Source organism: Telmatherina bonti, assembly GCF_933228915.1.
Source record: "Telmatherina bonti genome assembly, chromosome: 4".
NCBI classification, from domain to species: Eukaryota; Metazoa; Chordata; class Actinopteri; order Atheriniformes; family Telmatherinidae; genus Telmatherina; species Telmatherina bonti.
This window is the reverse complement of record NC_136622.1, coordinates 24,339,544-24,365,147: the sequence shown is the minus strand read 5'-3', so window position 1 is coordinate 24,365,147 and position 25,604 is coordinate 24,339,544. Positions and strand designations below refer to the sequence as shown.

The following is a 25,604-nucleotide window of genomic DNA, read 5'->3' as shown; positions in this document are numbered from 1 at the left end:
ACGCCTCTCTCGTCGATTTCCTCAGAACAGAAAAATAACCTGAGTGGAGCAGAATGGGGAGATCGTTGCTTCCTTTGACATTCACTGGCTCTGCCTTGCCCATTACAGGAACACACTTGCACACTTTCGTAGACATGACAATGAATTCAGACAGAGGACAGCAGCTGAAATTAGGGAAACGATGGGCCAGTGCGGTGACATCAGTGACCATTGATGTGTAAGGAATGACCACACAGTATCAAATCTTATCAAAATTCTACACCAACAAACAAGCAAGATGGCAATTTAATACAACATGTTTGTTTCGTTCTTTATTGTTAACTTGTTTCATGTATTTCCATATCCATACATGTTTGGTTACACCTTCTGCCAAGTGATCCAAAGATTCTAAAATCTTTGATTTACTCGGATGAACAAACATCATACAACTTAAATTAATCCATCTAAGGATTCTAACAGTTGGATCAGGTTTCCATTTCTTACCCTTCACTCACACTAAAAAATTGGTGACTACACAACATACAGCAATTCAACAACTTAACAATGAGAAACACTTGGCTGTATGCCGCCTCTCATAAAGAAAACTAATTACAGGCTCATCTCTACTCTCCTTTACCTTTGTTGAGTGATGGGGGACATGGTTTTTGGCCAGCTGCAGCTATTGTAACGAGGGGATATACTGTATATCTCCAGGAAATTACTGTGTGCCACACTTGGATCACAGCCAGTCAGACCAAAACAAACACAGCAAAGAAGTGAAACTGTAGGTTCAAACACTTCTGAAAACGCTTACAAAGGCCAGGTTAGGTTAAAATTGCATCTTTTTAGAAGTAATTGTAACAGCAGAAGGTGGATTATTCAGTGGAGCTTAAGTTTAAATATAATTAGCACAGAAAATGTATGTGCATGTATGTGTTTTGTTGATATTTTTCTAATAAGAGCTACTGTATTGAAAATTTAAAGTTTTATTATCACATAGGGTTTTCCAATATGACTTTAGATCAAACCAAAGCCCTGATTTAGCTCTTTTTACAGTTTTTAATGCAGTTTCATTCATTGCTGAGTCTGCTTCCCTCGTACTGCTGATTTCTACAGCATTCAATAAAGTGAACCATGACATTCTGATCTCCTTTCTAGAGAAACGCATCTGCATTCAAGGCAATACTCCAAACTGACACAAGTCTCATCTGACTAACAAATGCTTTTGCCATTAATATTGATTATGACTCTTCTCAATCAATGCTTTGGACCTGTAGTGTACCCCAGAGGTCCACATTGGGCCTATTTCTGCTCCAACTATTTATGCAGCCTCTTAATCTATCTAGAAAACCTTAAAACTGCACATCAACAACATGCCAACAAATGTTTTATCAATTCCCAAAAAGCAGTTTAAGCTTGTTAAAACCAAAGCATGTGAAAAGCTTTGGTGTTCCATTTCAGATCTTTTTAACCAGTTTAAGCCATCCGTCCTGCTATTTCCACCTGGATTATAGTTTGTAAATATTGTAATGGGCAAGGCAGTAATGTCACAGTTAGCTCAAATTAGCTCAAATGCATTTATGTAAAAGAATGTAAACGTAAAGGGCATAAAACATACGTAAACAATGAGTATGAAGGTCAATTATGGTTAAACCAGCTCAAATCAACAGCAATTTATACAAAACAATTAAGACAAGAGGCCACAGATTTACAATATTAACTTTAATATGATTATGTGCAAGTGAACACTGATGAAAGAAATTAAAAGATCCAGATTAACCTACATTTAAAAAATACTTTTTCTACACTGCATTTTTATTACTATCTATTAAACCAAGAAAAATTGAATATTCAAGTAAATTAATTTCAAATTAATCTATTCACGGCAATAGATAAAATGGACTTGAGACATTTTGAGAAGACATTTTGAGAAGATTAATTGCAATTGTGTACCTCTTAATCTAATATTACATGACTTATTTCTACAAAAGCTGAGTAAAGACTATTGTGAGAGAAGAAAGGAAAAGAAGATGCAATTATTTAATAAGTATTAGCTAAAAACTGAAGAAAAATAAGCGAAGTGGGGTGTGGGGTAAGTAAACTCATTGTTTAAAATTAATTTTCTTGGTTTTATTTGTTTTCAAGATTCCTTCAGTTACTTTGATTTTTGCTTGATGTGCAGCTCTCTGATCAAAAATGTATTATGTGTTGTTAAAATGTCTTGTCAAAGTAAATAAATAAACAGGTGTTTCTGACTTTTAACAAATAAAATAAGAAAAACTAACCCAACTAACCCAATTTAAGTTTTCTGCCTCTAATTATCCATGCTTAAGAACTAATTAGAAAAGTAAAATTCAATTCAGTTTCACTAAGATTTGAATTATTCCTTCATTTATTCATTTCCTGTACCATTTGGTCCAAATCAGGTTCATGAGGAAGATGGAGCCCATCGCAGTAATCGTCAGGTAAGAGTTGGGGTACAACCTGGACAGGTCATCAGTCCGTTACAGAAAATGTGAATTGAATCCTGATATGTGGAAAAGAAAATCTAAAATAAACAAAACTAAGAGGTTAGTAACATTTCCTAAAACGGTGAAAGATGTTCACTGTAAAAATGGATAAGTTAGGGTTTTACTGCTGCAGCAAAATTATTTCAACCACACAATGAAACTTCTTCTAAATTTAAATTTATGAACACATGGATTTAATACAATGCAATTCTTGGCATCATGACTCGATTATCAAAAACACAAAATCAGGACAGAAAAAAAACCTGCATTTAATATTTGTACATTTTAACTAATGCGAGGGGAAAAAAACATATTTATTTATATGATCTCTTTTAGGGAATGTGTTGCAGCACAGTGTTAAAATGCTGAATTTGAAACTGAAATTCACTGTGCAAGTCAGCAACATGCAGTACACTGATGCAGACTTCCCCTGTACTCTGGTAATCATGTTGATGACTACAGAGGCGTAGCTGCCACAGGTAAATTATATCAGCAGGTAGAGCAGAGAGCGAATGCCATTACAGGAGAAACAGCCCTAGCAGCAAGGCATCCACTGTGCTTTGAAGTGCATTTGTCACATGAAACACAGTCGCGCTTGACTTCAAAGAGGACATTACAATAACTCCACGCCTTTCAACTTTGATAACAACGCCCTCCACTGTTTCTTTAAGCGTCTGATGTTTGCCACCATTTTTAGCTGGCACACAAACTTCTTTTTCAGATGGAAGGAGGAGGAGCAGGGAGGGACTGTAATCATCAAGACTGTAATAATAATAATACCCCGCTGACTCAGGACATGATGAAGGTAATAGTAATTAAAAAAGTAACAATGGTAAGCTAAGATGCTTGCTCAGCCCAGGCATAAACAAACACACATAAAGGTCTATGGATTTACATTACATATATAAACCCTCCAAAGGTAAGCCTTACATCCCTCACAAGCAAATGTTTACTTTTGAAAGACAGTTTTTTCTTTTAATTTTACCTTTAATAGTGGAGCAACTACAAGAAGCAACTGTTTCTGCCCAAAGCTGAATTTTCTATCAGACACACACAGAAAAACTATTCAACACAATTACCTAGAGATGACAATCGAAAGACAATTCCGACATGAACACAATCAAGAACCAATTCTAAAAGTAATTACTCACACACACACACACACACACACACACACACACACACACACACCCACACACACACACACACACACACACACACATCAATTATGTCACTCTCCCCACCTCATTCAATCAAGTCATTAAAGGGGTATTTCAAGTTTACTGAGCTTTCTACAGTGTTACAGTGTTGAATCCTCATCAGACATGTGAACGGCACTGTTTTTTATCACCTAAACGCATGTTTGAGTTTGAGTTTGAGTTCCAGCGCTCTCTCCGTTCGGTTTCCATAGCGACAAAAAAACGCGCTGTTTTATATGCCGTCTTAAGACCTGTTAAATACCAACCACGTCAATGAGCATAGACACACATATTTGCAGGTGCACCTTCTTACAGCACCAGAGGCTGCTGTCTCGCAGCAGGTGGCGGTGAGAGATAAAGAGGGGGGATCGACGAGGAGACGAGGAGATAAAACCACGATGACAGGCAGGGAAGAGCGCCTGCACGGAAATTGAATCGCTGAAGCACCACATATACTTTAGCAAGAAGCAGAGAGCTGGGGAGAGGAGATGAGAGGGGAGAGACAGACAAAGGAGAGGGGGGTGCTTTAAAAAAAAAAAAAGCTAAAAGACTCCTCACCAGGCCAGAGTGATGTGAATTTATTAATAAAGGCAGACAAAAAAGTGGGCAAGATGGAAAAGTAGAGGGAAAAGTACTCATGTGAGGATCCATTACATGTTCGCAACTATTGATTCACCCACAAGTCCAATAGTTGGTGTTGAAAGTGAGAAAGGTGGAGGTGAACTAAAAAATCTCCATAGATACATATATTACAAGTCAAAAGTTTAGACACACCTACCCATTAAATGTGAAAAGTAGGTGCAGCCAAACTTGACTAGTACTGTGTACATTGGCTTTTCTTTCCATCTTCTACACTTTTCAAATTCTTTTCCTCCAACATGTAGTCTTACTTTTCCTTATACAGCTTTTATCTGTCTTTGTGACAGATCACCACTATCTCCTCTCCTCTTGACATCAACTCCCATGACTGTAACTTCATACACACTCACAAACTCCCACAGGCACAAAAAGCCCTCTGAGAAGAACAATCATCAGACAAACAGCATCCAGGCAAGAACTTTACAGAAGCCATTAGTTAACCGGGTCTTTCTATCTGCAGGGTGTAATGCATAATGAAGATGGCAGACACAACTTCTATATTTTACAAAATGCAAAGCATCAAATCTCGCCGCTAAATGGAAAAAATCCATGTCATAAAGCAGCTGTACCATTTTATTGTTATTTTATTTTCTTAAGCTGTTTTGGTTCACTTGCTGTTTCTGTACAGCACTTTGGTCAGCTGTATGTTGTTTTTAAAGTGCTTTATAAATTAATATGGTATGGTATGGTATGGTATGGTATGGTATGGTATGGTATGGTATGGTATGGTATGGTATGGTAAGGTATGGTATGGTATGGTATGGTATGGTAAGGTATGGTATGGTATGGTATGGTATGGTATGGTATGGTATGGTATGGTACCAAACTGTTCAGATAGAGTAAAAATGCTATTTTCAGGAATATCAAAAATATAAGATTATCCTTGTTTTTAAAAGTATGTGGCATTTTTTTAATTATAATAAGTTTTAAAAAAAATGTAAAACTGATTAGCACAGAAGAGTAGCAGGACCTCATCAGAGCACTGATTTTATGCCAACAACAATCTTATAAGAGAAAAAGTCCTCTTTGTGAAATGCCAAATGACTCATAAGAGTCTGAAGACTACTGTTTACGAGAACAGGTGAAAATGTGAACATGTGAAAGTATTCAAATGGATACAAACAGAACAAGGTCTCATGTGATAGGAAAAAAAAACTCAAACACATGCAAAGCTAAAGCATGGAAAGGCTTTATCTGCTGTGCCCCTCTCTCTCCCTCGCCTCCTTTCAGCTTGTATCCCCGGACCCGACTCTCAGAGAAAAATCCAATTTCTGTTAACAGCACCATGTTGTGCTGATAGGATCTATCACCTGAAGCTAGAGCTGCAGCCAGAAAGGCAGAACGCTGTGGACACCTGTTACAATACTGACACACACACATTAACACACACACATAATGAGATGCCACAGCATGGATGGGTGGCTTCTCAAAGTTTACTTGTTCATGTGTACTTACAAAAAGATATGGAAAAAAGTGAACACATCCTTCAAATCATGGGCATAAAATTGGGTAGGGACAGCAGGGACGTGTGTCTACCAATATCCAGGAATTTCCTTATCATTTTCCAGAGCACAGAACAGCTGAGAGATCCGTGCTTTATCTATCCACAGCATCATGGCTTTGCGTCCTGCATCATAAACCATTGAAGCTTTTCTCATCAGCTCTGCTCTTTTGTTTTATTGACGCTTGTCTTATCTCTGGTTCTGTCCTATCTCTTTCTTTCTTTGAAAGAAAGAAAACCTGCCATGGTGCACATTTAAAAAAAGCCAGTGTGCTGATGTCCAGTTGTTAGTGTGTGGCACGGTGCCATAAAGGAAAACACAGTTGTAATGTGATGCACCAGGCTGAAAAACAAAAGTTGTGAAGTGTGGTTTCTCAGCTTCAGGACACTGCAGGGCAAAGACATCCCAAGGAATATTCATAATGGATGTCAGTGTGCCAGCAAAGAAGCACAAAGTTTGAAGGTCAGAAAATGATGTAGTGTTGCTTTAAGCTTTGGGGTTAGTTCATTTCCACCACAGGATACTAATAGTCCAGTATAACCTGTCTCCTTTCATTTTAAAGATCCCTGAGAAATACCTATAAAAGCCCAAAACAAACACTACACCGTCTTTCTGGTGACCATTTGTTAAACGCATTGTAGGAATGCAATTCTCAGACATGCTTGGTCTGAGCAGCTCAACGACAACTTACAGATCACAGCTTCTTTCAGTCTGTCACCACATCTCCAAAGCCTGCTCCTTCACACCTTGCATTCACACATACACACACCAAATTCAAAATGTGTCTGTCTTCACCGTCAAACTGTGACACTATCTGCATCTTCACACGTCAAATAGAGTTAGCAGAGTGGTCTGAAACACACTTTGTACATTTAGTTCAGGCAATTACCTTTACTTAGAGAAAAAGTTCATTTGTTTTATTATATTGTCTTGCATTCTAATGATAGGAATTGTAGGTATAGGTAAAGATATACATTTCAAAGGATATATGTTTGTTGTTTTACTGGATGTTGAGATTTAACTGATGAAGATTGAGTACCTTCATAGCCTGGGCTTTCTTGTGAAACATCTCTTCCATGTTTTCTGCCAGCCTCTTTACCAGCTGTAGCCCATCAATTTCCTCCACCCGCACTGCACGCTCAAACTCCTTGTATTTCTGAAAGACAGATAAACATTCACATAATTGGGTCATAATTGCTGAAACGGTTGCATAACAAATATGATGCATTTTCTTTTTGCTAAACTGCTTATTCTGAGGGAAGATGTTGCCATACACACTCACTTCTCACTGACAACTTGGTTTCATCAGTGTCGCTTACATATTCTCGTTTTTGTGCCTGCAGATCTATGTATGAATGGAAAAGCTTTGATAATCAACCGTACACCAGATGCCAGAACACGTCATTCGCATTTGACCTCATTTTTACTAGCAGTACACCATCAATAAAAATGATAAATGTTGAACATGAATGAAAAGATTAAATGTGAAAGGAACTGAAAGGAGTTTATTCAGATGAACACATAGTCAACAGGTGACACACACAGAGCAGCAAATATATCCTTCCCATCCACATAGATCAAGTAATTACTCTCAGTGTCATTAAAAGAGCTCTGATCAGTCATGGTGTGAACAAAGGCCATCTGTGGGTTTCTGTACTTGTACATTAAGGTCAGTTGAGGTGGGCTTGCTTCTCATTGACATCACACTTGCAATTAGCGGATTTAAAGTCCAGGTGAACGCCTCAAGACTCTTTGTTACGTGCATCAAAGAGGGTTTTTGCCACATCGGGTCTTGTGCTACCTTAAATTTCATTGAATTTTGAAGTGATCCAGATAACCAACTGAATCCAGGAATTTTTTTGAAGGATTATTTATCACTTCAAGATGGCAAGGACTATTTTCAGTATATTATGCATATAACACCAATTAATGGTCACGGCGCTTGGCCATAAAAATACAAGAGAAGTTCCATTTATACACACTTCAATGTCAATAGACTATCAGTGATTCTAAAGCTTAACATAACTTAGTGGGAGTTAGTTCAACAAACTAATCTAAATAAAAGTAAAAAAATTTTTTTTTTTTTTTAAATTAGCTCAACTGACAACTATCAGTCATTTCCAAGTGTTGAAGACACATCTCTACTGTCTGTATCAGCACAACACAAAATCATATTATTCGGCAATAAAACTATACTGGCTACGCTAGCGCCTTAAACGGGAACCGTGACATTAAGTCTCATTAATTCCACACCCATACATGCCACACACACACACACACACACACAACTGATCTAAGTAAGTGGGTATATTGTAAAAGAAAAAATGGAAAAGAAAAAAAAACATTTGAAAAATCTGTGGAAAGCTGGAGAAGGCTGTTTTACTCTCTGAGGATTAAACAGAAGATTACTGCTATATCGCATAGTGTGCCCTCTCTAATGTTATGCCAGCCTGCATGCCCCATAACTACTCCTGTACTGCGACACACATGAGTAGCAGGGAGAGGGAAAGAGAGATCACGGTGGGAGGAGTGGAATGGGGAAGGCATCACACACAGGCAGCAGCTTTTGGATTTAGGCAATCATCTAAAAAACTGCAGGACGTCGCAAAACAGAGAGAGGCATTTGCTTCATACCAAAACTTTTGATAAGGGTACATTTCTTCGCTGAATGTGACTAGTGTGAGAAGAAAAACTTAGATAAAATTCACCGTCTGCAGGGAGTATCGCTTCGGAAAAGTCAGTGCCACTGAAAGACAAATTCCCCGGTGAAAACGATGTCAAGCCAAAAAGAAAACAAAGCATGGGATTTTTCAGAGAAATGGGTACATTTCTCTCCTGTTTACATTGTATGACAGATGATGGGAAAGCATTGCAAATTTACCAGGCTAAATGAGAAGCAGATCCAGAAAAAGAAGGCGAAACGGGTGACAAGATTAAAAACAGATGACGTGACCAGACAAAAAATATGTGAAAAGGAGAGTAAAGACAGTGTGGTTGGCGATGGAGGTAGAGACATGTTGGAGGGGAAATCTGAGACAAGTTAAGTGTGAATAGTAAAATAAGAAATAGAAGAATAAAATGGCAGAAGAGAAGAAAGGGTAATATATCAGTGGAAGGTCAGAGAGTGTGGGAAACTCCATGTGCAGTGCTCCAGGAGGAAGAAAATAGAGTGAGCCAGCTTAAAACCACAAGATTTCCATTTAGCTGAATACTTTACAACTGAAATAGACTTATCCTGCGGATGGTAATAGATTAAATTCAAAACCACTGATTATCCTATTCATCAATAAAACCAACCAGGTAAGTGCAAGGGGGAAAACGCCTGAAGGTACCATATTCATGTGAAGGCAGAACTTCTGTACAATAATCTAAAATAAGTGTTGTGCTGGATGGGAACTTTTTTTTCATAGCAATTAGTGATTAAAGAAAACAGGGTCATATTTATCACGGTACTTTCATGGTGATGAGCAGCCTGTAGAATGGAGTCTGTGACAGATGAATCACATGCTAGAAATGAGTGTTACTTTAACCAGAGATGGTGCCTTCGCTGCTCAGTGACAAATGATGGGAAATGAGTTGGTTTCGTTTTTCAACACGCCACAGCCAAACAGGTGGATTAAAATTTCCCTCCAAGAGACAAAAACACAGTATTATCCACCACAAAATTGTGGTTAAAAAAAGGAAGAAGAGAAATAAAAACAAATCTCACTAAAGTTGTTAGATTAAAATAAAAACTCGAGCATCTGAATATTGCTGCTTTTCACACAAATTTTACTCCCTCATCCAACAGCGGTGGAAATTAATTGCAACCTGTGTGTGGCCAATCAAAGTGACTGGCTGATGACTCAGATCCCAAATCACAGTGACCATAACAGTACGAGAATCCAAATGTTAATCCCACTGGCTGACTGACAACTTCTGTATGACAGAGGAACAGGATATCCAGGTTTTAAACCAATCCTGCTTCCTTGCTGACGGCGGTAGGCTGTTAAGGCTGACAGTTTAGCAGCGGCTCCAACCTGAACTGGCTTGACAGGTTTCTTAGCCAATTTTCTTTGTCCATTTTCCCTGAAGAGCTTCTTCTTCTGTCTAATTCTGTATTTCTTCGTTTCTATTTCCATCCCTCTTAGTGTCTACAGCTCCTTCTTCTTTGATTGGTTTTCAAAGTGAAAGGCCTGATCTCATGAATGCAGTAGCAGTTTATAATAATTCTTGTTTTAAAAATTACCTTTCAGTCTTTTCTACTAAAATCAATAATGTGTTTTTTCTACAGCTCCATTAAATTCTTGTCTGTGAACCGGACAGGTATCACACACAGATACAAGGAGAACACAGAGATCCTACAGCCTGACCAGAGGTGTTTTTGTGTTTGTGATCATGTTTGTGTGGTCAAAGAGATGCTAACAGGGTCCAGCTGACCACAAGCTGTCAACAGAGCTATGTTCAGTCAGGCTGACCAGAGCAGACCAGGCCCAATTAGCCTAAAGCTATCCTCCTCACATCACATCATCGTCACAGAGAAGCCAAGGAGACGGGCAAAGAACACTGGAAATTGAGAGCTTCAGTTGCCAGAGCATGATAACCGTTCAGTGAATGAGGGGACAACAAAATAATAAGATCCTGGCTTCTTTGATGAGTATCGGTTGTGCGTAAGTGTCTCCATGCCAAAGAGAGAAGCAATCCTAACCAACATCCAGTTGCAAGTTTTATGTTTAACAATATCTGGATGGAGAATAGTTGTCTATGAGCTCCTCTCTGGCCAGGTATTGTATGACATGACCTAAAGCATACTTAAAAACCTAAAGTTTTATTTCTATTTTCCAACAGGAAGGAAGAGCAAACAGATGGTAGAGATTTAAAAGAGAAAGCTTGTTGAAAATGTTGCTAAAATGTTCACATCATTCCCAGATTTCATCAAGTTTAGCAGGATAATCTGAATGAGTCTCACAGGGAACAAGGCTTGAGAGCTTGACTTGTGCCGCCTCATCTTTCAGCATAAGCAGCAAAATTTAGCCAATATTTTTATTATTAACATTTTTTGTTATTAATATTTTTAAGAGCTAAATCTAGATGTGCAGCACCTTCACATCACACGTGCACATTGCAGCAGGAAGCTGAAAGCTCGCCCCTGAAAGTCAATGTTGATCACTTTTGTGTCCCGACCACCCGCTCTCACCCACTCTTCTCACTGGGACTTGGTTGTTGTTGCTCACACACATACACACACACACAAACACGTGAAAATGTGTAGCTCTAGCTTGAAGTTTGAAGATGCCTCGACTTCATTTTAATCTTTAGTGTGGGATCATTTCGGTTTTGCTCTCAAGTGCAACGACGGGGGAGTGAAAACAGCGGACAGAATTTTCACTGTCAGCAAGCGTGTTTTTAAATGTGTCCCCTGCACTACAGGAAACATGCAATATGTCCAAGCATCTCTGGTGTTTAAGCATCTAGATATGATCCTTCCTGGACACAGGAAAGTTGAGCGACACAAAAAGACAACAGCAGCAAAAAGGCAAACTGTACCGAGAAAGCTTTTAAATAGAAGGACCGAGCCTCATTAGATCAATGTTTTTCAAGCTTTTTTGAGCCAAGGCACACTTCTTTTCACAGACAAATCACAAGGCACACCACAAACCAACATGTTTATATTTAAAAAAAAAAAAAAAAAAAAAAAAAAAAGTCCATATTATTAATATAAAGTCCATCTTGTCAAATCCTCTTGAATAGAAATCATTTTATTATCTTTCACTGGGGCCTGTGTGGATGAACACAGAGGTGCTTTTTAGACCAGTGAGGTGAAACTGGGTAATTTCTCAGGGCACACCTGATAATCTCCTGCGGCACACTAGTGTGCCACGGCACAGTGGTTGATAAACACTGCATTAGATAACATAGGAAGATAAGTTTTTATAGCTTTTTTTTCATGCTCTAACTTGTGGTCGAATAATAAGAAAGTGTTATATTTGTCAGTGTTTGTTATAGAAAATGTCGATCTATTTATCATTTCATCCTACTGTAAAATTTTGTTTGCTGACAATAAAAAAAAAAATCAAATTTTAGGATTGAAAGAAAAAATTCTCTTAATGGACAATATACTAAAGTCATGGACAAGGACCGTACCACGGCTCTAAGTTTCAATGTCATGCAGCAAGATACAACAAATGTTTTAACATTAAGTCCAACAATAATCCATCATATACAGCGCAAAGGTTTTTAAAGGTGAAGGGTTGGAATACCTCTGACTACCCAATCAGCCAGCAGTTAGTCATTTCACTCATGTCACGATCCCCCTGCTGAAGGTGGAAACGTTAAAAAAAAAAGCTGAAGTTTAACCCAGTTGCAGTTTTGTCTTAAAAACTATAACCAGAAAAGACAAAGCATCTTCTGATGTCAGCATGCAATCCTGCATGCAACACATGCAATCATCATCGTGTTTATGCCTGGTTATGAGCATATTCTCTCAGACATGAGCAATCAGTCACATACCTGTCTGTTGTTTATTGCCAAAATTTCAAAATATTTAAGATGGGCAGATATTTCTAAATGAGGTGACCATGCATTTCCCACACTAAGTGAACGGCTGCATCTTAGGAGAGTTCACTGCTCCACAACGAACATGATTATTCCTTCCTAGAGCTCATTTATGTCAAAGTAGCTTTCTGCCTTCTGAACCAAACTACAACCACAATAGATTTAATTGTATTCTAATAAATCTAATATTGCACTATCTCATATGTCCACTTAAATTAGGGTGGAAATTGGACCCAGGCAGAGCTAACAGATATTCTGCATTCAGGTAAGACAGTCCCCCTCTTTTCATTTGCTCTCATCTGTTTGCTTTGCCACATCACATAGATGATAATCTTGCTCCAACACACTGTGGTCTGGTTGGAACTCGAATGAAAAGGTTCCCCTTCAGCACACAGATACAGAGACATGCATGTAGACACACACACACACACACACACACACAGACAATGCATAATAAATTCAGTTATTAACACCACAGTCAAACAGGAAAGCAAAAACATGTTTACATAATCATTGTATGCAACATGGAGGACAGAAATAAAACATTCCAACAACCGCTGTTTTTTTCCTCCTATTCCACTTGTTGGTCACTCTTCACAAGCATGTTTTTTGTTTACTGTAAAGCTGCTCGTGCATATACAATATTTATGCTAACTTATTGGGGTTTGGCAATAAAGCGATTAATGAAGAGGAAAAGCATTCCTGAACCCCAGTTCCATAAATCCCAGTTCATTTTACGAGTCGGCAGAGTCAACTTTAACTTGGCCAATTTACTCTGTCACTGTTTAAAAGTCTCGCTTGCTGCTTTTCTGTCTCTGCACACACTGGCGTGTATAACAGCTCACTTTAATAACTATGTACAGACACAAATGTATAAACAAAACTCTTCTGTCCTGACTTTTTAAATAAAGAATTCTGTTAGGCACATAAAGAGACTAATCATAGCTCATAATTAAAAATGATGGAACATACAACCTAATTATATATGACAAAGAGCCAAAAAAAGATGGATTATTATTTTTTTCCCTGTGTCTCTGGCTTAGTAAATTTAGGCAGTCATTAACATAAGAGAAAGTAAGACAAAAAATTGAAGTATTTGTCAAGAAGCCATACATACTATGTTATGTATTAAGTCTATAGTTAAATTTCATGTTCAGTTTAATATTGACACATAAGACGTGTTTGTTTTGCTTGCCTCTACATGCTTTTCTAAATCCTAGTGAGTAAGGTTGCTTTGATAGAGAGAACAGCCTCACAAAAGCCTCTGAATCTGTGTGTTTGTGTGTCAGAGAACATGAGGGACTTCATGGAGATGCCAATAATCCCACTTAGCAGACTGGGATATTATGAGCTCTTGAAACAAAGAAACATCTGGATGTAAAACAAAGTATAAGCCATAACATCAGGACTCTTGCTTTCTTTTATACCCTAATTTCTGAATATTTTTTCGATTTTTGCATTAAAACAATATAAATGAGGAACTGCAATTCATATGTTCTGGAATCCAGTGAACCACCGAGATAACCTACATTAACATTCACTGTCCACACACAGCCCTGCGATGGACTGGCGATGGACTGGCGAGCTGTCCAGGGTGTACCCCGCCTTTCGCCCAAAGAGTGCTGGGATAGCCTCCAACTTCCCTTCTTCGGATTACCCGGTTAGGATAATGAATGAATGAATGTCCACACACAACAAGACCATTGGAGTTTTCTTGTGAACAGATTCAATGTTGCTTGCCACACATTTTTGTGTATGCAGTCATCTCGCATCTTGCATCATCTTCTAATTATTATGTTTCTTTCCACATAAGACATAAAAAGATCATCTCTTTCAGATGGAGCATTTGTCTGCCAATCTTTATTTTGGGGGTTTAGTCTTTGGGTTCCCCAGTTCACCTTGTAAAGACAATTTTGCCCTCATCATTTTCAACATGTCCATTATTGTGAGTGTTTGATTAAAAAAAAAAAAAACAATAACCACATAAGTCAAAAACTTCATGTGAGTGTTTGTGTCAACAGGTGAATGTGGATCAACAGGATATTAAGTAAAGTTATCGTTTCCTGAAAACATTTTAAACTTCGAGTATTTACATCCATGTTGACAAGCCTACAGCCTCATTGCTGCAGCATCATAACATAAGAACAAATAAAAATGCCAACACGAATCCCGCTTCTTGCTGAACAGTCTATGCACTGTGTGGCAGAGTGTAAGAATTTAATTTGAGCATTTTATCTGTTACCAACTATAACTGAATATATCTATGAAATAGATGTTTTTCTTAAAATAAAATAATAAAAAAAAAGTAAAACAGACAAACAAAATAATAATAATTTTTAAAAAAAGCATAAACATTGCTGAATTGTTTAATTAAATCCCGGGACAGAAAGGTACAACTGAGAAGTAATTTTCCCCCTGTGTACTATATCTGCTTTCAGGTGCCTGTATGTGTTCTTTCCTTCGAACTACATCCCTGGAGAAAGCGCATTCTCCAAAAAAAAAAAAAAAAAAAAAACATGTTCAGGAGAACAAACGTCTTGCAGTTTTACCATTTAAATTTAAAGGGGCACAGATTCCCTAAAGCCATGTTTGTAATTACAGCGAACACGGCTCAGGAAGGAGGAAGAGACAGGGGGTGGAAAAACAAGTAGAGATGAGGTAAGGAGAGAGAAAGGAGGTAGGACCCCAGGGTGTCACATGGCTGAAGTTAATTCTGTTTCCTGCCACCGTGTCACTGGGTCACTACAGCAAATGTCTGCGTGCAGAAATGAGGAAAGACAAGAGGCCGTCGGAAACCCAGTGAGCTTTGACTGAGAAATGCACAGCAGGAAATCAAAGTCGGATCACAGAATCTCCCAGGAAGCCTAAGCACTTACTATGCCACCCTGCCTTTTCTTACCCTGCCTTACGTGCCAGCCAATAAATTGTTCCCTCAAAAGAAGAGCACTGGCTGGAGATGGAGTGGAACAATTAATTTCATGCTTGTCCTCCTTGCCTCAAAAGCATGTTGGTCTGCTGTATGCTGTATGAGGCGATACAGAGACACAACCCACAGAGTGTAAAACACATACAGACAAAACACAACTTATAGCTAATCAAACAAACATGAGAACAAGACATCTTTTAAAAAGTCAGGAATCATAGATTCTTTTTGCACCGCTGGCCTCTTCTTGCTTCTGCCTCATTCACTGAAACACAATCCATCAGCAGAGGCAGACAAAGTATTAATCATTATGTCCTGAAATCTGATCAATGCACTGTGGATGAGTGGGGAGGTGCGTGAAAACACATGCATGCACACAGAGCTGTGACAGACCACTAAATCACAGTGTGTGATGTGGACCGATACTGATAGGAAGTAGACTGTGTCATATGGAGGGGGCTGGGGGACACTTCCATTGTGGTCGGTCACTGACCTCTTGACATCCACCACATGGTCAGACAGATAAGGATAAAAGCATGAGCAAGAAACCAGGTGGTGACTAAACAGGTGCTACTCTACTTCCAGTTTCTGACATATAAAACACATAGTTTTGCTCTTTATTTGGCTTATGTAAGCCACATATTAATAACTCTTAATTTTACTTCAAGTCACTCCAGGCATCGGGTGTGACAGGCAGCGATCCCCTCAGTATAAACTGTAATAAGGAGAGATAATGAATTCTGCCCTGTGTAAGGCTTCTTAAAAACATTTCAGCTTATGCCATCTCTTACCCTTTGATTGATTAATGCTTTGTTAGGCCTAGACAGAAAACAACAGCTAAATCATTATCCTTCAAGTCTTACTTTATCATCACTACAACGCACTGCTTTCTTTTTGTAGGCAGTGCACTGGCAACAATGACGATGTCTGCAAATGTGTCATCAACAAAATCAAATCAGTATTGGTGGTACTGATTGAGACACGACATCATTTTATTTAAAACTGTAATAAAACATGATCATTGTCTCTGGGGTGTTAGATTTTCCCAAATACAATATGACGTCCAGTATCAGTGCGTTCATTTGAAATAAAGCAAAGCGAGAAAATTTAGAAAGTGCATCTTATTCATGTCAAACATGAGCTGAAAAGCATGCAAACTGGTTTTTAAGGACATGTCAATTCAGGTAAAATTGGCCTCAATGACATGAATCATGTTCCAACAAACAACAAACTTACAACTCACATAAGTTCCAAAACAAACAAGTTTTGAAAAATGAATTATCATTAGAAATTAAATGTATTTTACATTTCATTTTGTCTCAAGTATTTTTAAGAAGTGCAACTTTTATCACAGGACAACCACTTCCACTGTAATACTCACAGTAAGTTATTTGATCTACTTATCCTGATAAAACAAGCAGGACCTTCTCTAAACAGACATGTGGATTGCAGTATACAAGTTATTTTCAGCACTAACAATACGTATGCCGGTATGGAAGAAGACCTATAACAGCTGCACAAAATATCCAACTGCGCTGCTCTCAGCCTCTGCAAATTGGTGTCTTTTCAATGAAGAAGGACAGATGTGCAGTCCTCCAAACAGCTAAAAGCACAAAATGTTAGCTTGAGCCCAGAGGGACCGACAACAACCAGTTTTACCACAAGAAGGATGGCATACAAGAACAATAAATAGTAAAGAAGCGTAGGAAAAGAGTGAAAACAATACAGACCAGACAATGTTCAGTATTCAACACATAATTATCATAAAATTCTTTTGTCTTCCATCCTTACCTCAACAATGCAAATCCAAAGGTGCAGTAATAAACCTTTTTCTAAAGTGTGCACAGATAACAAGCTCTATACATTTTACTCTACTCTTTATTACGCTTGTTGATTATTTGTAGTACATCAGTTGGGTGTTTAACTTTAATTTGTCTGGCTTGTCTGAATCTTATAACATGATCATAATATTACATACAATGATATGTTCAGATTACTTACTATTAGTTTTTGTACAATCTTTACACACTTTGGAACAATAAATTGTTAGATATTCCTGACAAAACATGTCAAAAAGTTGTTTGTTTTATTATTTGTGTTGTCTGCATTTCAGACATTCCCAGGCAGTGTTTTGCAGTCTGAAAAGTGACATGGGTAAATGATTTTTGTTTCTGATCAACTTTGGAGATTATTCCAGACAGTGAACGCAACCCATTTCTCACACAGATCTGAATGTTCATTATCAGATACACAGAAGTACAGTTCTTGTTCTCTGCATTTCATGGCAATGTGGAGGAGAACTGGGATTATTCAAAATTGCAGGCCTTCAGAATTTACAAGGACTGGTTAACTTTGCATCATGTTGCAGTTGCAACGTCACCAATTTTTGCAGGATATTTAATCCTGTTGGAAATGTATTCTGTAATAATGCATGGCACAATATTTCATTTAGTCTATTAATTTCATTTGTCCAATCTTATTTTTATTTTGGCATCTAAAGCTGTCAGATGTATCAAAGTAACAAGGCTTTCCTCTAATTTATAATTGATTAGAAGAGCTCGAGTAAAGAACAGGAACATCCGATTTGCAGGTTATTGCCGTTCATAACTGAAATATTCATTTAGTGGTTTTCACCTCAGAAGATTCCTGGCCCAAACCTTCACTGGGGTCTCTCTGTGGGGAGTTCATGTGTTCTCCCCATGCATGTGCATTGTGCAGGTTCTGTTTGGTTAACCCAGGACCCCGACACCCCCAAAAGTCCAAAAACAAAGATGTTAGGCTGAATTGTGATTCTAAATTCTCTCTTTAGTATTGTTTCTTAGTGTGCGCAGTTGTTTGTCTCTCAATGTGTTGACCCTATGAGGGTCCCTGCCTCTCATCAGGTGGCTGGTAGGATGGGCTCCAACCCCCCTAACACATTTAATAAATTTTAAATAAAGACATCCAACAGGTACAGATTGTATCTGTTTATTTATAGAAAACCTAAAAAACTGACCTGATGGTGCAGTGATATATAATGGAAGATATTGGTCATTAATAATGATTAATTTAAAAAAAAAAATTTAAAAAGTGACTTAACAGTGTCTACATATATATCTATAAAAGATGTGCTGTCTATTTTGAGAATAAATGTTTTTAAATAGCTAAGAAAACTTGAATAAAATCACAACTACTACCTCCGTGTGCACAAAAGGTGACGTCTCTTTTTATAGTTTAGCATAAATGAAACCACTTTCACACCCCATTCATTCCTCCCCTCACAAAAGTCATCCACCAGCAGCTCCGGAGTGTGTTTCTGCAGTGATAGTGTTAAAAGGCTGCCTGAGGGCTTTTGAGAGAAACAGTGGAAGAACAGCTGCACACTAACACAACCATACAAGGCCTTATGGCATAGCTGCTAGTGATGCTCAGGAGTTTGTCCCAGGGTGCACCGCGTCTGTTAAGTATGCACCATTGCCCTTCGGAGAGGGTGCCAGATATGAGCTCCCTCTAATGACCGCAATCTTTCACTGTTCTCGCATGCCATGCCATCATGGTGTACCCCCCACCTACAATCACACACACTTACAGAAACTCCCAAAGGGTTTCAACTGTCATCCGCTTTGCCAGCATGAAAACCTATCAATGCAAAAATATTTCATTTATGAAGCAAATGAAGATTCTCCCCCTCAAAACTTAGACGCAAGTTCAGGAAGTATCATCTTAACTCCACTTTCGTCTTTTTTTTCTCTTTTCATAAGCCATAACTCACTTTACCAAAAGTACATTAGCAGCAAGAGCAGGTCTAATCTGATCATACAGAACTGATTAATAGTTCACCGTTTTCTGCAGTTTCTTGTATCCACTTGATTTTAGCAGATTCTTGGAAAACATTTTTCAAGCTTAGCAGCATGCACAATGTGCCCTGCTGCTTCTCAGTTCCACTCCTTGCATTCTCATAGTCTCAGATTGATTCTAGCAGCAGCCAGCGTGAAAGTGGAATAAGAGAGCAAAATATCGTGGTGGATAGCATAAAGGCAATATTCATCCTTGCAAGTGGAGATTTATTATGGGAAGTTCCACTTTTCGGACTGCGCTGTCATTTCAGTTTGCTTTGACGCATTCACAAAGAAATGGGGGGGATTCTCATCCCATCAAAAGGAACGAATCCCTCTGAGAGCAACAAAATATTCATCATTACATAACATGAAGCTGAAGTGTGTAACTATGACGAACAAATAACATGATGGAGATGTGCAAATAAAAATATCACAACAGATAACAGGAACAGCAGCATTATGCAGGATATAAAGTAGGGAATCCCGGTATTTTGGAAACACCTGGTATGTTGGCAGATGTTTGCCCTTCCAGCCCCTAAGATGAAAGCGGACCCCTGTGTTTTTGTGTATTTCATGATGTTTTAACTGAGATTTGTGTAAAACTCCAATCAAAGTTTTAATTAAAGTTTATCTAATACTGTTAATAAAATAGATGACAATTATTCTAAATATGTTGATGTATACACACAGTATTAGAGAGATAAATGTAGATAAACTACGTTGGACTATTTTTTTTTTTCCATGGTTTAGGAAAACACATGATGCTGACCAATTTTGTTTTCCCCTCTTATTGATTTATTTTATGGTACAGTGTTTGTCATCGATTAAAAACATGCACACACCATTAGTACTACCAAAAATAACACGCAAAACTGATGTAAAGACAGTGTTTCAGTGTGTCCATGTACACAATCATCTGTGGCAATAAAAGCATTTTTGATTGTCCATGGAAACACTAAACAGCCTTTTTTGATGTGAACACTTGTGGTCCTACAACTGAAACGTCATTGTTTAGTGAGAATGATCTTCAGATGCACAGCCAATAATAAAATTTCATTTGAAAATCTAATGACTAAGCAAAAACAGTGCTGTATTTTAACTGCTAGATAACTTAAATGTTACTTCCTGGAGGATTAAAAGATGCTAAATGAAAAATGCTGAGTGTAATAAATGCTTAGTATCACAGAAAATGTGACGCAGACATCATTCACTGTTTTGTTCAGATACCATATCATGTTCCCACTTACTCTGAGGTTATGTTTTGCATGAACACACCATTAATTCTCATTACTGGTAATGCCTAAACCACAAGATCAACCTCTGAAATCATGTTGCAGCATGTTTAATTTTCAATGGGCTTTATAATCAAAACATATCTCTCTCAGCAGACTCGTAAAATCCACTACATTTTACACATGAAATGAACACATTGCTGAATGTATTTGGCTCAATTATTATTCATTTACTTCAATAAATTAGACTGAAAACAGAAGTGAGATTTTGTGAGGGTTCAAATCTCAGCACAATGCCAGCTTTTTAATGAGCGGCACAACTCAATTACTTCCAATAAGTTCCATCTTTTCTCTACATTTTTACTCCTTTATTTTTTCTATTCATGAATAGATCTTGCTGTTTTAGCCAATCAAGTCTAACCAGGGAACAATGTTGTCATAGAAGTAATGAAAAAGCAATTGATACAAGCAACTAGGGATGCACCGATTAATTTTTTGGGAGTTCTGATCCAATACCGATATCTGAAATGTGAATAATCTGCAGATACCGATATTTGCCGATACCAAATCTGTTAATGTGATATTATTGTTTACTATGGTTATTATTCCTGTTATAACTGTATAAAATTTCATTAGGTTGTAATAAATTACCCATCCTTTCTTAAGTTACGTCATCATTACAAATGTAATAACATTACAGAGCTAACAATTTCAAGTTTTATTTTGATTTGGCACATTTTACTTAAATACATGTGCGTTTCTGAAACAAAGATATCCTATTTAGTGTAGAAAAAATGTCACATTTTAAAATTCAAGGCATTTATTTCTTTTAAAGCATGTCATCAAACACATCTGCGCTGGTTGGACTGGTGTGGTGTTGAGTATCGGTTGTAGTGTCAGAACACTTTCATTAATGCCGAGTACGAGTACACACACATAGTATGGAATCCATATTGATATCAGTATCGGTGCATCGCCACAAGCAACACTTAGAAATTTCCTTAAAATGTAAACTGAGTGTTAAAATATATTGTGAAAAATTATCTTTTCTCAATTTCTTGAGCGTATTGATGTATTTTCTTGCAGAGATGCTGTCTGTATTTAGCTTTTTACTGTTCAATGGCCAAATTTAACCACTAGCCAATAATTACAGATAAATGTTGAGATTATAAAACGTCCTTTATACATGCTGGCGATGTCGTGGAGAAGTTTTGGAGCTTCGGCATGCTTCAACACAAATGTTCACAACATTTGCTCCACAACATCAGCAGGTGACACAGTGTATGCGCATACATTAAATAAATATTAGTCATTATGTAATGTTTTTTTCTCCAACATCTACAGCTGCTGTGAATGCTGCTGAGAATTTTGCAAACCTGTAGTCTGCTCCCAGGACCATGGAAACTACACATACAGAGAGTAGGCTACTCATCAACACGGTAGACAGCTTTTTCTGCTAATGTCAATGTGCTAAAAAAAAAAAAAAAATACTGTGATTTCCTAATTTCAGCAGAACATGCTGCCTCCTCCATGTTCCAGACAGCTGTGTCCCTACACCTTATCCCTTGCTGTTTTGAGTCAGAGGACGTTATCTCCAGCAGAAAGGCTCCTGTTATGATGTGCTTGTGTGAACAGCTACTGCAGGAAAAAGTGATTTAAAAAAAAAGTGTCTGCACTTTCTCTGGAAAACCTCCTTTAGTCGTATGAAAATGGCTCAAGAAAAAGTTCCGAGTTTTCACCCTCTGTACTCTGTATGTGCAGCAAGTCTGTGTCATACACACAGCAGCTGGACAGCCTCATGCCAATACGTCTATAGAAGAGGTGTGGATATGTTTACTTTTGTTGCAGGCTGGGAATAAGGCACTATAAACATCTAATTCACATGTCATTCAGAAGTTTTATGGACATTTTGGTTTCTTTTTTTCCTTCATGTCATGTGAGAAGTTCTTGTTATGTTTAGTTATTGTGCACTACTGCTGGGACATGTTAACTGGTGGACAAAAGTACGTCATCAGGCTGCGCATAGTGTGTTTGCGACGCATGTCTGTGGTTGCTATGTGTATTGTGGTCACGTTGCATGTCCTGGCTGCCTCAAAAAAATCCAAGGATTGAAAAGATACGGGCAGCACGGGGTGAATAAAGTTGCCAAAATCGAGTCCTGTCTCTTTGAAGGGTGCAACACTTTCACTAACAAGTGAAACTTGCTGTTGTTGTATAATTTGCAGCTTTGTTGTAAGATTAGCAGAACACCACCCTTTTACTTGCTGAAGGCACTATGGTCACATACTTGCTTGTCATGCAGGTAAAGACACGCTGTGTGAAAATGCTCTTTTTTCAGGCCATCACTGAAAACAGCGGCTTTGCCTGCCTCTGAGGTGCAGGTGAATATTGCCTTGTCGAACTTTGGAGAATACAGAAGAAAATCATGACTTGTCCAATTTTACAACAAATAAAAATAGAAGACAGAGATATAGCAGCAAACTAAAAGATGACTAACACTGCATTATCATAGCAATATGTATACAGCCATGAAAATATGAGGAGCTACTGTTAGAATACAGTGAGGATTTGGCAGCACTGTTCTACTGCTGAGTCGTATTGCTCAATGCACGTCCTAATTATGAGTGATTGCAACATTAGAATAGATTTCCTGATCCTTTGTGCTTTTTTTTCTTTTAGGAACATTCATGGAGGTAGTTCTATGTAGGACTCTGGTACCATGTTGCTGGCAGCGGTCCCACCAGTGTAAAATACCATGGTAAAGCTTTGTAACACACAGTTTATGCATAAGCAAAACAATACCATTTGATCAAAAGGGCTTGACACCAACCAATATTGATTTTCTGTTTCTTTTTTGCTTATTTATTTTTTAGTGTCATAGGCACACTGGCCAGAGCAGGATTGCAGCCATCAGATGCATTGCAGGAAATGGAACACTAACACAGAAGAGTACAGAGAAAACGTTTTTATGTCATGGTAAAATGTTTTGATTGAGACAATCTGGTCTAATTAAGGCATGTGTGTTTTCAAATGACATGAGTGTATTTATTTGCTTTGCATTGCATCCAATATCGAGTTTGTGTGAGATGGCAGCAAGTGCAGCTGAAGGTCAGAAGGTGGGACCAGTGTTGTCCTGCTGAGCTGTATTTGGCAGCAATCTCACAGCCTATGAGAAGTGATGTGTTAGTGTGTGTGTGTGTGTGTGTGTGTGTGTGTGTGTGTGTGTGTGTATGTGTGTGTGTGTGTGTGTGTGTGAGAGAGAGAGAGAGAGAGAGAGAGAGAGGGGGTGTGTGTCCTTGTATCTGCAGGAGTGAGCGAGTTGGCAAAGTTAATCCTGAGGGCAACGGGGTGACTTAGGATACACACTAGCATGCAAAAGTTTGGTGGATAGTCTGGTGGGAGTTTCTGTCATTTTGAAAGTCCATCTAAAGGATATAAGCAATAAAATTAAAGATATTTATTCTTCAGATATTATGTTATTTCAAGTCATTATGTCTTTTTCTTTCTTTTATCAGTTCCAAATAACAATATTAATAAATCCCTAAAAGTATGGTCACCTTGCATGATCAGCACGCTCCCTTTGGCAAGTATTAAAGCTTGCAAGGCTTTTTATAACCAGCTCATATTACTGGTTAGATGCTTTTACGGTTGCACAAAGTGTCTGGTTCTGGTCAGAGCACAGAAAAGGCAGAGAAAAATCTTTCCTTGAGATTTGGCTCAAAACTCTGCAAAACGTGGTCTGTGACTGACTGCAACAAAAGCTCTAAAATGTATATTTGTATCTTATTTTCCCTGACATAGCTTTGATCATATCAGTCACAAATATCTGTTTCTGATTCATTAGCCTCACTGTGTTTCTAAAATTTCCAGTGTTTAAGTTTTTGATGAGAATGCACAAAATGTTCTCCCATCTTTACGCTTCCATTAAAGCCATATTTTGTACAGGTGTGTCTCCAAGGCAGAACAATGAACAAGTAGGTTGGTGTGTACAGCTTCCTGTGGGTTTAGCAAACTGTGTTTAAACCAGCTGCTTACTGGATCATATGCTCATTTCTTTGGACAAAGTTTTATACTATGATGAACATTTTGACATTTGAATGAATTAATAATGTTTAAAAAGAAAACTAAATCAGGTGTAAAAGCTTAACTGTATGGAGGTTTTGGGGTTTTGGACTGTGATGTCCAAACTGTTGCAGGATGCTCCTTTTCTCTTTGCTATTCTAAAATGGTAAAATAAATGCTAACCATGCTTATGCTTTCATGCTTTCATTTTTTAACTTTACACTGGTTAAAACTGGTTAATTTTAAACTCAGTTACAGGTTTTTCTTTTAAGCCAGCCAATCACTTACACACCACTCCAAAGCAAGGCAACTGACGGTCAGGGTAACCAACATTTGCCCCAAATAGAAGTCCATCCCACCTTCACCCTGCATGTTTCCTTTGTATGGAAAGTGAAGTTGCTGCATTTAATTCATTATTAAAGCTGAGGGATAGAAAAAGAACAGAAGAGTGGGAGGATTAAAGATGACTTAAATAAATGCAAAAACATGTGGGTAAAAATACTGAAAGATAAAAAGGTGGAGAGATGTGGTAGAGATAAGAGAATTCAACCTGAGCATGCAGATGTATCAGACACATCGGGGGGATTTGTGATTGATGGCTAGTCTGTAATGAAGCCTGATGTTGTTTCTTTTCTTCACTGTATTTCTTCATCAGTGAAATTTTTAACTACAGAACACAAGTAGGATCCAAACACCAGGCTTGATGATTGATGTGGACAGCAGCTACTCACAGACAGTCCTTCACACAATGCTGCACATGTTAATGTGCTTAATAGTATTAGCCCTGCCCCTTTATCACTTAGTTAATGTTTGCAATAAAGTCTGGAGCACACCAGGTGAATAATCAGTCATAATTACAGAAATGTTTGTGTGTGCGTGTATTTGTGAGTAATTGTTGGTGGTAATTAATGTCCAAAATAGTGAGATGATCTGCATCTGCAAGTCAGCAAGGACAGAGGTACAGCCAGAGCTGAGCAGCTGATGGGTGTCTTTAGTCTCTAAGAGTCTTGTCAAAGTCCTGGAGACTTTTTTTTTTTTTTTTTTAAAGAGGGGGGGGACAATTCGTCCTATATATGTGTTAACGCAGCAGTAAATGTGGCCATCTGTAGTTCAAATTACTGCTTTCCTAGTAATGCTCTTTCTCTGAAAGAGCATTACTAGAATGAGGAGAGCCATCTGTAAATCAGCTGTACATTGATAAATCAA

The 25,604-nt window shown here is 38.0% G+C and overlaps 1 protein-coding gene across 1 annotated transcript in view; it reads right to left on the bottom strand.

Moving 5' to 3' along the window:
- cacna2d3a (calcium channel, voltage-dependent, alpha 2/delta subunit 3a) overlaps positions 1 to 25,604 on the bottom strand; it is a gene marked incomplete at its 5' end in the record, with an annotated part of 116,015 nt that overhangs the window by 82,062 nt on the left and 8,349 nt on the right. The window contains one exon of the mRNA XM_079239162.1: positions 6,869 to 6,985. Coding sequence (XP_079095288.1) covers positions 6,869 to 6,985 — 117 coding nt within the window. The remainder of the gene's footprint in view (positions 1 to 6,868; positions 6,986 to 25,604) is intronic.